A 12052-nucleotide genomic window follows, 5' to 3' on the forward strand; every position below is an offset into this window, starting at 1 on the left:
GGAGAGCGGGGGGTGGTACCATCCGCGGCGGGGATGCAGGGAAGGGCTGAGCCACAGCTCTGCCACCGCTTCCCTGCGGTGGCTGTGGCTAAATCACCCCCACACGCAGCCCCGTAGCTTTCTGCCTTCCTAATTCCTCTCGCCGGCCTCGGCGCAGGCTCCGAAGCACCCACACAGCAGAGCCGAACGCCGCGCGTTTGCTGGTGGACTGCGCCGCAGGACGCATCTTGGCAGCCCAGAAAAAAAACAAAATAGCTGCAAGTGAAGCCAGCCCCGAGCACACAGCGCCACAGATGAGCGGGGTGTCCTTACCCACGAGCGTAGCCGCCCGTGAAGCACCGCAGACGTGACAGGCAGCGTTAGGAGCCTGACAGGCTTTCAGAGGAGAAAAGCAGCAGCCGTAATTGCCCGGACTTCAATCCTGTTGGTGTCTGCAGAAGGTCCAGCACCTTTGATAGCGTGACCTTAAACACTGAGAGAGACACAGGTCCCACAGTGAGGAGTGAAGCCGTCATTTCTCCTCGCTGAGAGCCAGGCGATGCTGGCACAAGGAGTCCCAGTGTCTCTCCCATCCATCCCACACAAACCTCCCGCGTGGGGAGCAGGGCTCGGGCTGCAGCGCCGGAGGTAAATAGCCATTAATGCAACACAGCGTTAATGGCTGTTTCGAGCTAACGCCGGGCACTAAGCAAGGGGCCGAGCCTGCGTGGAAGGGCGCACAGAAAAGCCATTAGGATGCACATCAGACTTTGAAAGCGCCGTCGCTGTGAAGCAGCATGCTCGGTTTTCTCACATTCATAACCGAGGGTGGAACAGATGGCGAAGGTTTGGGAGGAAGCTAATGTAATACAGAGGAAGAGATAATATGTGGATTTAAATAACCTACAATGCCAGCAACAATTTGTTCTAGCAGGAATTGCAGTGCAGTGGCAAGGTTTTGCCTGGCTGGGGTGGGGGGGTCATTGGACCCACTCGCATCCTTAGTCCTGCAAAAAAACCCCACCGTGTCTTGCTTGTGTTCCAGATCTTTTCACCCAAAATGAAGGCTCCCCGACTTCCCCAAAGCCCCATTTCTCACACCAGCCTGAAATCCCTCTCCTCTTTAGTGTGTGGATAACCACAGCTCCCGGGCCGGGCTGGCGGTGCACAGTGCCCACGCTGTTTCAGCTTGCACAACAGCCTGCATCCTCCATCCGCAGCCCTGCCAGCTGGGAAACTGCTCCCGAAAAGGGCATTTCTCCTCTCCCGGGCAGCTGGGCTGTTTGGGAAAGGTGCCTGCTGTGAACGGGAAGGATGCTCTTAGCCAAGAAGAGGTATTTTCACCCTACTTTTAAGAGCCCTGTGCAGAAGGGAGGACATTATTAAAAATAATCTGCCATGAACCAGCTCTACACACGCCATCCTGGTGGGTTGGTGCTGTGTCGGAGTCCCAGCTCCGGCTTCAAGAGCAAGCAAACCTCTGGCAATGCTCATGGGAACAGGATAGGGATGCAGGTCTTGCAGAAATACACTCTTAAAATTACCCCTTCTCTCCCTACATCTCTATTTCTGTCTTAGAAATGAGGCAGGAACAGCTGGGGAGTCCCTTGGTGTCCGACGTCTTGCGCACCCCACGTGGGGATGCAGACCTCTGTAGAGGAGTCAGACGTTATAGGTTGCTGTATGAGCTATAGGAACGTTGTCCTTCGTGGTACTTTTTCACCAGTCTCTTAAAAAGAGACTCCCAGAACCCCCCTTCAATGGGGCTGCACATCAGTAATTGAAAATTGCTCTTACAAAGGTCATTTCTTGAGGCCGCCGCCGCTCAATAACATTGATGAAATTCAGCGCTGCTTGGTGTTGGCTATCAGGGGACTTTGGGGTTTCGGGGTCATCAAGCCAGCGCTGCAGCCATCCAAACGCTTCCAAATCACATTGAAAGCCAGCCGATCTCTGTGCCTCTCTGTGTGCACTGACCCCTGCGTGCCCAGCACAAACTCCCATCAATCGTCAGCGTTGGGGCGGGTGAAAACGGAAGCCATCGCGCCAGGACCCGTGTCGGGGCTGTTGGATTAAGGGACATATGTGAACGTCACCGGCCTTTCTGGCCTTAAAGGCCCACGAGGCGCTGAGCTCAAGCCTGTGCCTCAATGCTTCATAGGTACCTGGAGCCTTTGAGGAGATCTAAAATGGGAAAGGGGATAAAAGGAATTGTTGAGACGCTGGGAAGGGAAAAAGGCTTTCTAAAACGCCAGCAACCCTTTCATCCATCAGTACAAAACACATCATTTTTAGGGTTGGGGGGGAAAAAAAGAAGAATGCATCTCCTTTTCTGCAGGTGCTGAACATCTGCAGCTTCTAAAAGGGACAAGGAGCGTTTTAGGTGCTGGGGGCCGCAGGGTACCTGCGAGAGGGGGCATGAACACTGCCCAATCCCTCTGCCTGCCCTCGTTTAGCAGGAGCAGTCGCGGGTGTTGGGATGGAGACTTCTCGGGACACCCCGGGGTCTCACTAGAGGCACCCTGGAGGCGTGAGTAGGCCCCTTTAAACCCCCCCGTCTCATCCCACCAATGGCAGAGCCATCCCACCGATGGCAGAGCAGCAGCCAAAACCCCCCCACCGCAGCCACCCCTGACATTTTCCTCCACCAGACAAAATCGCAGTGGTCTCAGCTGTTTGCTGACGCCGCTGCTGCTTCTTGCAAACAAACTGCGGGCGGGGGGGGATCCCAGGCGCCGCAGCATCTTCCTCGCCCGCCTCCTGCCGTTATTCTGCCATCGAGATATTCTGAGCAGGTTGCGCTGTCGCTGGGGAAGGCAGAGGAGGCAGCAGCCAATCTGCAGCCGATGCGGATCGCAGCCGCGCAGCCGGGGCCGAGGGAGGGGACGCGGGCAGGGGGCTCAGCCCAGGATGGAGCGAGGTGGGGAGGGGGACACGGAGCACGGCGACTCACCCCTGAAACAGCAGCTCCTTGCTGATGCGGGGGATGGATGCTGCCTTCTTCAGGTTGTTATTCTTCAGAGAAGTTAGGCAGCGTTAGCCCTAAACAGTGTAAATGAGATGAAAATGAGAGCTGGCTGTTTCCTCTGCCCAAAACCAGGCACCAGTGTTGGAATGGTGAAGCTTCACCTGCATCTCAGATCAGGTTTGGTGATGCTCCCGTCTGTCTGCCTTTGGACCAGTGCTGGGCCTGGGGACGTTATTGTGGTTATCATCCGTGGGATAAACCCTGCAGCTTATCCCTGTGTTCTTCTCTGTCTTCCCACCCCAGATTTTCCCATTATTTCCTTTTCCCCATCAGGAGCCTTGCCCAGGTCTCCTAGCGCAGGCACATCTGGGTTTTCCTTATTTCTCCCATCTCAAGGGAACAGGTTCAAAGCCCAGTCCCAAACGGGCACAAACCCGTGTCCGTACTGGTACCAGTTACAATGACATGGGATAAGGAGCAGGATCAGACCCGCAGCCATCGCAGCTCGTGAGATGGGCCAGGGCTCAGCATCGCCGCAGGGGCTGCAGCCTGAGGAGCCGTCACACGCACAGAGCAAACGGTTTGGGGGATTTTAAAACAGATAATAATGGGAAACTTCTTCCTCTAATCCCTTTCATGTACAGACATCGCAGGCGTTACTTGTAACGACACGAGGTAAATCATGTTCAGAGAGAAACGCGACGCTTAACTCGACAGCGTCCTTTTAAAACCCTTTGAATCACGGGGGCCCTTTGATGTACCTGAAGAGATCACCTGGCTGACTCTGCTCCTGTCATCCGGGATTATTTTTTTAGGGTTTTGAGCCCAACTCTGCGTCTTCTTCTGGCCTTGAAAAAGTTGGGATCGGACACACAAACCCCAAAAATCTTAATAACGCTGGTATCGCGTGCCCGTTCCTCTCACACACCCAGCATCTCCCTTCCTCGAGTCACGGGAGATGCTGCACCGCTTTGTCAAGGAGGCAAAGCGAATCCCTGATGTTTCTTTTGCTAAATGCTCCTTAACCGCATCACAGCAGCCGGTTCCTGGCAATTATGTGACAATTCAGCACAAATGTCACCGAGCTGCTAAGTTTTCAGCACTTTCCGCAGTGCTGAGGCTGGAAAACAACGCGTATATATTTTTTGTGCTGATCCAAGTCCTTAGTAATTACACTTAATAGATCCCAGAGGGATTCCTAGGTAACCTGCACTATGGTTTCCATGGCAGAGAGACGGAGCTTGTACCCTGCGATAACAGATAATAATGGATCGTTAATGCTTACATTAATTGTGCCACAGTTGTATTTGTAAACCGGCTGTCCCATGTATTCCCAGTAAGACTCCGGAGCTGCTACACAATGGTTCAAGGATGAAAACAAACCAGGCGGAGGGGCAGAAGTGGTGGAGCTCGGCCCCAGCCACCATCAGAGCTGCAGTGTGCCAAAACTTGTTACTTCTACAGCCACAGTTACCGTTATTACGAGGGCTGGAGAGAGTCCAACGCAGGGCTACAAAGATGATCAAGGGAGTGGAGCATCTCCCTTCTGAGGAGCGGCTGAGGGAGCTGGGGCTCTTTAGTTTGCAGAAGAGGAGACTGAGGGGAGACCTCATTCATGTTTATAAATATTTAAAGGGTGAGTGTCACGAGGATGGAGCCAGGCTCTTCTCGGTGACAAACAATGATAGGACAAGGGGTAACGGACACAAACTGGAACACAGGAGGTTCCACTTCAATTGGAGAAGAAACTTCTTCTCAGTGAGGGTGACAGAGCACTGGCCCAGGCTGCCCAGAGAGGTTGTGGAGTCTCCTTCTCTGCAGACATTCAAAACCCGCCTGGACGCCTTCCTGTGCAACCTCATCTGGGTGTTCCTGCTCCGGCAGGGGGATTGGACTGGATGAGCTTTTGAGGCCCCTTCCAATCCCTAACATTCTGTGGTTCTGTGGTTTATTCACATTTCAGTGTTTCCAGGGGTTAGAGGCTCTCTAAACTTCGGAGGAAATCTTAAAAGCCCTTGGAGAAGGGGCTTGCAGAAGGACCCTTTTGCCCGGCTGATACTGGTGTACGTTGCCCATCCTTGGCGGGTGTTTTCCTCCTCCTCCAATGGAACCATGGGATCTTATTATAAAGAAAAATTAAAAACCCCAGCCACAGAGCTGCCTCGTTTCGCTGATGAAATTCACCATCGCCCGGGATGATGCTTAGGGTGCAGCAGAGCTTGATTTGATTTTCCCTTTCCCGGAGCCAGGCTGGTAACCGTGCAGGGTGGAATTCATCTCACGTCAGCGCAGACAGCCTCGCTGGTTAGCGCAGACTGGATGTCTAACGTTTAGACAGCTAAAATTGGGCGAGGGGACGCTGCCAACTGGCGTCTGCTTCCCAGTAAAGCAGGTTCTGGACTGGCGGGCACAGTGCGGGGAGGCAGCGCGGCGTTTCGCAGCCGAGCCCCATCTCCAGAGCGACGGGCAGGGCGCTTTAAACAAATCTCTGCGGTTCCTCGCAGCCTGCTCTAGCACCACTATTTCAGGGCTAAAGAGAGTGTTGGAGCTTTTTAAATATAAATATATATGTATATATATAAATGAAATGCTTTGCAGACTGCTTGCTGCCTCACACAAACCCCAGGCGTGGAAAATCAGCCTGACCTCTGGTTTTCTGGCACCCCCAGAGCCTGCGATGCTGCTGGCTTTGGGGTTTTCTTTGGGTTTTTCTAAATCTCAAGAGGGCGGAAGATGAGATAAAGCATCGCAGAAGTACTGAAGCAACACGCAAAGTCACAAATCGAGGGCTATGTCTCTCGTTTCTAAGCGCGGGCGGCTCACGATGGAGGGCTAGCGTGCGGCGTGAGGAGTTGTAAAAGCTGTGACTTCCCAAACGCTGGCTGGAGCTGCGGTAAAAGGGAGTTCACTGACCTATTGCCAGGCCGGGCTCAGCAAAAACAGCTCTTCCAAAGCACAACCCAGACGTGATTCATCTCCTGCCTGGGCACGGAGCAGGAGTCACTTCGCAGACACAGATGACACACGTCCCCGGCCACCCTCGCCATCAGAGGGGAGAAGGGCAAGCGCCTCCTCTGAGCAGAGGTGAAGGCGCAAAGCCCTTACAAGTTCGAAATAAGCCAGACATAAGCATTTAGAAATGCAGCAGGATTCGTAATTGGGAGCTAAAACAGAAGCTCCGGAGTCGCAAAGCTGCTTATCCACCAGCTGCCATGGGCAGGGCTCCAGCCCCTGCCAAGACACCGGCCCTGGATGGAGTCAGCGCAGGGGAGAGGATGCTGAAAAGAGGGAGCTGTAAAAAGGACACCGGATTTGCAGGCTGGAGCTGCTCAGTTCACAGGGACTCCTCCAGCTCCCTCCTATTTCTTGGGGTGCTTTTACTGGCAAATGTGCAAGACCCCGCAGATGCGGCGGTCAAGTGAGTGTTTGCTCCTGCCTCTGCATTGAACAGGGGGTGCAGGATGCAAACAGATGCAGCCTGGACCAGGGAGCTGAGCAAAACATTTGTGCCTGGGAATCATAGGTGCGTGATGCTTAGTTTGTTGATCCCCCCCCCTTTTTCTAGGTGAGGACATGACTTTGATGTCCTGGTGTAGAAACGAAGGGTGTGCTCCTTCCCTGGACACCATCCCACAAATACAAGTACCAAAGGTGGTGATTTGGGGCAGTCCAACAGGTCCAAAGGGTCTGTGTTTGTGAAGGGAATGAAGAGGCGGCCAGCCCTGCTCTACGGTTTTGATCAGGGAGGAGAAAGCTGCCTCCACATTATCCCAACCCCATGGCAGCTGGGATGCAGCTTCACCTCCTTCATGGCATCGAAAGGGCCTCGTAGTCCAAGTAGAGCAGGGGCAGAAATGGTCAGTGCCGTTTTTGGCAGGGGAAAGCAGACAGCGAGTGGACCAAGGCGAACACAAGCACGAACCAGAGCAGTTTAGTCCTCCCCTGGCTGCAAGGTGGAGGGAACCGAACGCATTTTGTGTCTCAGTGGTGCCCTGCCAACAGAAACAATGACAGTGATAATCACCCACAATCTGTTATTCCATTACCACCAGCTCAAAAACCCGTAAAACCCAATAACCTTTTGAAATGAAGCTAAACCCCCCCCCTAAAATGTAAATAACACACAGCATCGCAGGGCTTGGCAGCGGCGAGGGGGGTGGTTTCTGCCTTGGAAAGGCTTTGCGGAAAGATCTGCTGGGAGCAGCCAGGCGTGGATACCTGGCTGCCAGGAGAGGCTCTCCGCAATCCCTGCGTTTGCTTGGCTTCCTTTGACCCTGTTGCTAAGCTACAAATATGCCTTTCCAGCGAGCTCCAGCATCCGCGCTCCCACCCACTCCCAAATGCGAACTGAATCAGCCTGCGCAGAAGAGCAACCATCTCTGGCCAGCAAGGAGGAGTTAGCTGAGTTCCCTCTCTTTTCTTATATATATATATATTTTTTTTTTTTTTTTAAGTTAATTTAATTCTTTTCCTCAGCAGCTCTAGAAAGGTTGCCCACCCCTGCCCCGTGCCAACCCAAAAGCCACGAGAGGCTTTGGGTTACGAGGACGGGAGCGGAGAGAAAAGCACTTTGTGCCATTCCAGGCGATCCAAGCTGGCACAGCTCCGCTGCAGCAAGAATAGACGAGGATACCAGCTCCGTCGAGAAATAGCTACCACCTACCTGCACACACGCTCGCTCGCCCTGATGCCAGCCACGTTAACGCTTCGGGACAGCAAACGTTGACGGGGTGGCGGGGTGGATGTGTTTTGGACCGGAGCTCTGCCGAACGACGCATTTTGGGGGGGTTTTTCTGCAGTGCTGATGCCAAGCGGTCTCGTCGCATAGGTCCTGGGATGCTGAGGGGGTCCAACAGCCGCGTCCCTGTCAGATGCACCACAAATTACCTGGGGTTTGTGCTCAGTGAGGGGTGGTGCTGGGGTGGTGTCAGCCCGGCCTGCGTGGGGGTGACACGGCCCAGCTGCGACGTGGGCTGCTGTAACCATTTCCAAATAGACCCCAGGAGCTTAATTTGGTCCATGTGAACCCCAGGAAAGGTTATGAGGGCTTTCCCAAAACGTTGCCTTAGCACTGAGGCCGTACTGACCTCACTGTTGCTGTTATTGGGACACCCGTACAAGCAATCACAGTTAATTGGGAAATATCCTTTGAAGGCTCCTCCAAACCACCCGCAAACAACTCTGTGATCCAATACAACCTTTTATTTGCCTTTTCATTGACCACCCTGGGTAAGCAACTGATCTTAGTTACTGTTTTCAGGCCAGATTTCCTATGTGGATGAACACAGGGGAGTCCATGAGCGACTGCGGTCTCAATCGATGGCAATGGTGGGGCTCTGCTTGCAGATGCTGGGTCCGGGCTCACGTTGGGACTTACAGTGGGGACAGCAGAGTCTGCTCTGTGGTTTTTAGGTATACACGTGTGTCTGTTGAGGCAAATGGATGGAAAAGAAGCGCTGAAGTGGCTCAGGAAAGCCTAAGCCCATCAGCTTTGCTGGAGGGACGGTGCCACCAGGGATGCCACAGGCCCCTTGGGCTATGGGGTCAGTGTGGAGACGGAGCCAAGGGGCTCCTGGCAAAGCCCAGATGATTTCAGGCTTTATACTGCACCCTCTAACTCCTCTCCTTCTCTTTCTCTTGCAGGGTTCAGCTCCCATCCTGGTAGTCATGGTGATCTTACTAAATATTGGAGTCGCCATTTTGTTTATTAACTTTTTCATCTAATTCAAGACTGTCTCGTTTGCAAAAATAACAGTTACATGTATGAATGGGGGAAAAACAAAACAAAACAAACAAACAAACAAAAAAAAATCACAAACAGAAAACCAAACGACAACAACAGAGAAAAGGGAAGAGGAAAAACAAACAAACAAACAAACAAAGAATCCTAACTCGAACTGTCCTCCGACAATTTCCAAGTCTTTTCACAGAAGAACAACAAACGACCGAGTCTCACTCACAGTTTGCCTTTTTTCCTGGGTAATGTTTTTTGGATTTTAGCCAAAATTCTTTGCTTGTATAACACTATGCTGTGTGGCATGGCAAAATGCTAGCAACACTCTGCCCCCCCAACACTGGAAAGGATCAGAAGGAATCCCAACAAAATAAAACCTCGTTTCCCTTCCCCTCACCTCCCCCCCCCAAAAAAAAAACCATAATGTTTGTTAACAACAGTCATGAACCCCAAAACGGAGATGAGGGGAGCATGGGGAGTTTGTTTGAAGTATGTACGGGTCCTGGGATGCTCCAGGCTGAGTTTCCCAGGGAAATCCACAACAGCTTTAATGATTAAATGGGAGGGAAAAGCAAAATTGGGCTTTTCTTCCTTCTCCTTTCGCAAACGGAGAAACGTTGCTGAGAGAAGGAGCACGGGGAAGGCACGAACCCCGTCCAGGAACGGCAACGGGCCCCGTTTTGTTATTTGGTTTTAAAGCAAAGCAGCAATTGGTGTTTTGCTGAATTTCCTGGGGTGGGGGGAACAGGGATCACAAGGTGTGAGCAGCAGCCCCACCGCCCTCCTGCCTCTGCTCCTCCTCCCCAGGCTGCTCCCTGCCATGGCAATGCTGGAAAAGCACCCAATGCCACTTCAAACCCACAGCCAATTTCCCCTGGGTAAAAATACGCACCCAAATTCCCCCAAAAACCAACTTGCAGGCCCCTTCAGCGACACAAATTGAGTGGCTGCTGGTCGCAGGGCCCTGCTCGCCAACACGCGAGGAGCAGCGTTAGACGAACATCCCATCCCAAAAGATGCCAGGGAGCAGATGGTGGGGAGGGACTGGGGAGTGAGGGCTCAATTCAACCCCTTTAGGGTACCAATAAAACAAAATAAAGCAAAAAAAAACCCAAACCCCACAAGATAAACCTGTTTATTCCAAAGGCATCCGGGGAGGAGCACTGGAGCATGTCCCAGAGAGGAGGGAGCGGGTGGTGGGTTTGTCTCTTACATCTTGCTGTGGACTGTTTCAGACATCATGCTTGGGCTCTGAGCATGTAGTATTTTGCACTTTGTAATGCAGGATGTATATTCCAGCTTCCAACATGTCCCTGTAAAAGAAAAAAAAAGAAAAAAAGAACAAAAAAAAGAACAAAAAAAAAGAACAAAAAAACCAAACCTCATTGGCAATGGCAGCCTCTAAGGATGTATTTGTTTCTGTTTTCCTTTTTTTTTTTTAACCCCTCCTACGTCACTTAATTTGTTCGTTTCTACCATCTTTGTACTATGCCTGCCTTGATTTTTCTCCCCTCCCCTGTCCCCCACGGATAATCTGCATTACTCATTAAAGATGCCGTACCCCTGGTCTGAGCTGTTATGGTCCCACTCACAACCAGCGTGGTCTCAGCTGGCGTTCCCCTCGCTTTTCCAAAACCCATTTTGGGGATGGGATTTGCCTGAGATCCCCGGTGCGGATCCAGCGGCTCCTTTGGGGTTTGGGACGTGCAAGGACCAAATGCCACCCTCAGCGCTTCCCTTCAGCGGGAGGAGGGGTGCGAGCCACCCGAGGGTGGGATGAAACCCATCTACAGAGGGATTTTGGGGGGGAAAAGAGGGGGAAGAAACCCTCCTCAACATTTCACATACAGAGTTGTTGGGTACAGCCCTGACTTGTGGACTCAGCTTTGCTTTGCTTCTGTTTTAGCTGTTTCTCTGCTACCTTTTCAGCAGATTTCTTATTACACTGCACTGGATTGCTATATTTTTAACCAGAAATAAACTAAGGATTAGAGCATGTGCCAGTTAAATTCAGTTCTTTTCCTTACATGGTCTTATTCCCTCCTGTCGCAGTTTTCCTTCCTTTCCCTTTTCAGGTAGAGGGCTCTGGGTGGACAGGGTAACCGATAAACCAAAGGCAACGAGATCCCATAACTTGATTTAATTTTCCACAGCAACTGTCCATCGTCTTCCTTTTCTTTTTCTTTTCAGTCCTCAGTCATCTTTTTTACACTTGAACACAACCAAAATAAACCAGATAACGACAGAGCGTGACCGCAGCCCCAGGAACTCTCCCCTATTCTGTAATCCTGGTTGCAGCTCTTTGTGAAGACTCTCGAGGAGGTTTTTTGGTACATTCAAGCACGCAGGTCCCACCCAGAGCAGGTTACAGAGTTATTGCAGACACAGGATGATATTTAGATATAAATTAAACAGCACCAAAATGCCTCTCGTTATCGACCAAATTAAAGTAATAGTGACTTCACAACGGGGCTCTTGACACTGGTGACCACCACGTTGCTCCTGCCCTTGCCCACACACCAGCAGTTACATACAAACACAACTCTGATTTTACATCTCTCTGATCCACAGGATAAAACCTCCACCAGGCCAAGGTTTGTTCAGCACAAAAGACAGCCAAGGCCTAATATTAATTAGCTCCCAAAATAACGACTCCTTGATTAATTACAGGGAGCTGAGCAATTTATCTTCATTCTGGGCTTTTCACATTTGCCCAAGGCCAGAAATATTCCTGAGAAGCAGTCCAGAGAGATAATTCAGTATATTGCCTTGTTTTATGAGCCCCGGATTCGTACCTATCTACCTAAAGCACATTAAAATGTCTATCATGGTGGTGTATAAATCTATATGAACTGCCCGTACCTGCTGGTTTACGTCCACGCTGACAGATGCACGCCAACAGCTGAAGGCTTATATCAATGTTTTTAGGCTGCAATGATATTTTTATGCTCCTACAGAGGCACACGCAGCACCTGAAACACAAAGAGGGGCCGGGGCTGGAGGAACCAGCCATCCCAGTAAAGCCACTGGGAAAAGGCCTCCTGTCCCTCCTTGGGGACACCCAGGTCCCCCCAGGGCAGACCCCACCCCACCTGTGCGAGCCAGGAGTTGGTTTCACATCGCATCCTTGGGGAAGGGACACACGAATTCTCCGCCTGCTCGTGCCACGTCAGCTTCTCACCAGCCCATCTGGCATCTGCTTGGCTTGTGCCCGAGACCCAGATTCTCCAAGCGCCTCCAGGGGCCCAATCTTTTGGAGATACCAAGCTGTTGCAGTATCCATTTACTTTGTGTGGAGTTATGAAGCCTCAGTGCTGCTGGAAAATAAAATAATAATAATACAGATTGCAACAGAAGGGGAGGGGCGAGGG

The 12052-nt window shown here is 51.7% G+C and overlaps 1 protein-coding gene across 1 annotated transcript in view; it reads left to right on the top strand.

Annotated features, from left to right (window-relative positions):
* LOC104541136 (junctophilin-3-like) overlaps positions 1 to 8754 on the top strand; it is a gene marked incomplete at its 5' end in the record, with an annotated part of 14824 nt that extends 6070 nt beyond the window's left edge. Inside the window, 1 exon segment of the mRNA XM_010185117.1 lies at positions 8591 to 8754. Coding sequence (XP_010183419.1) covers positions 8591 to 8671 — 81 coding nt within the window.
* Positions 8755 to 12052: the final 3298 nt, after the last annotated feature.

This window comes from Mesitornis unicolor, unplaced genomic scaffold (assembly GCF_000695765.1).
Source record: "Mesitornis unicolor isolate BGI_N332 unplaced genomic scaffold, ASM69576v1 scaffold11315, whole genome shotgun sequence".
Classification (NCBI taxonomy): Eukaryota; Metazoa; Chordata; class Aves; order Mesitornithiformes; family Mesitornithidae; genus Mesitornis; species Mesitornis unicolor.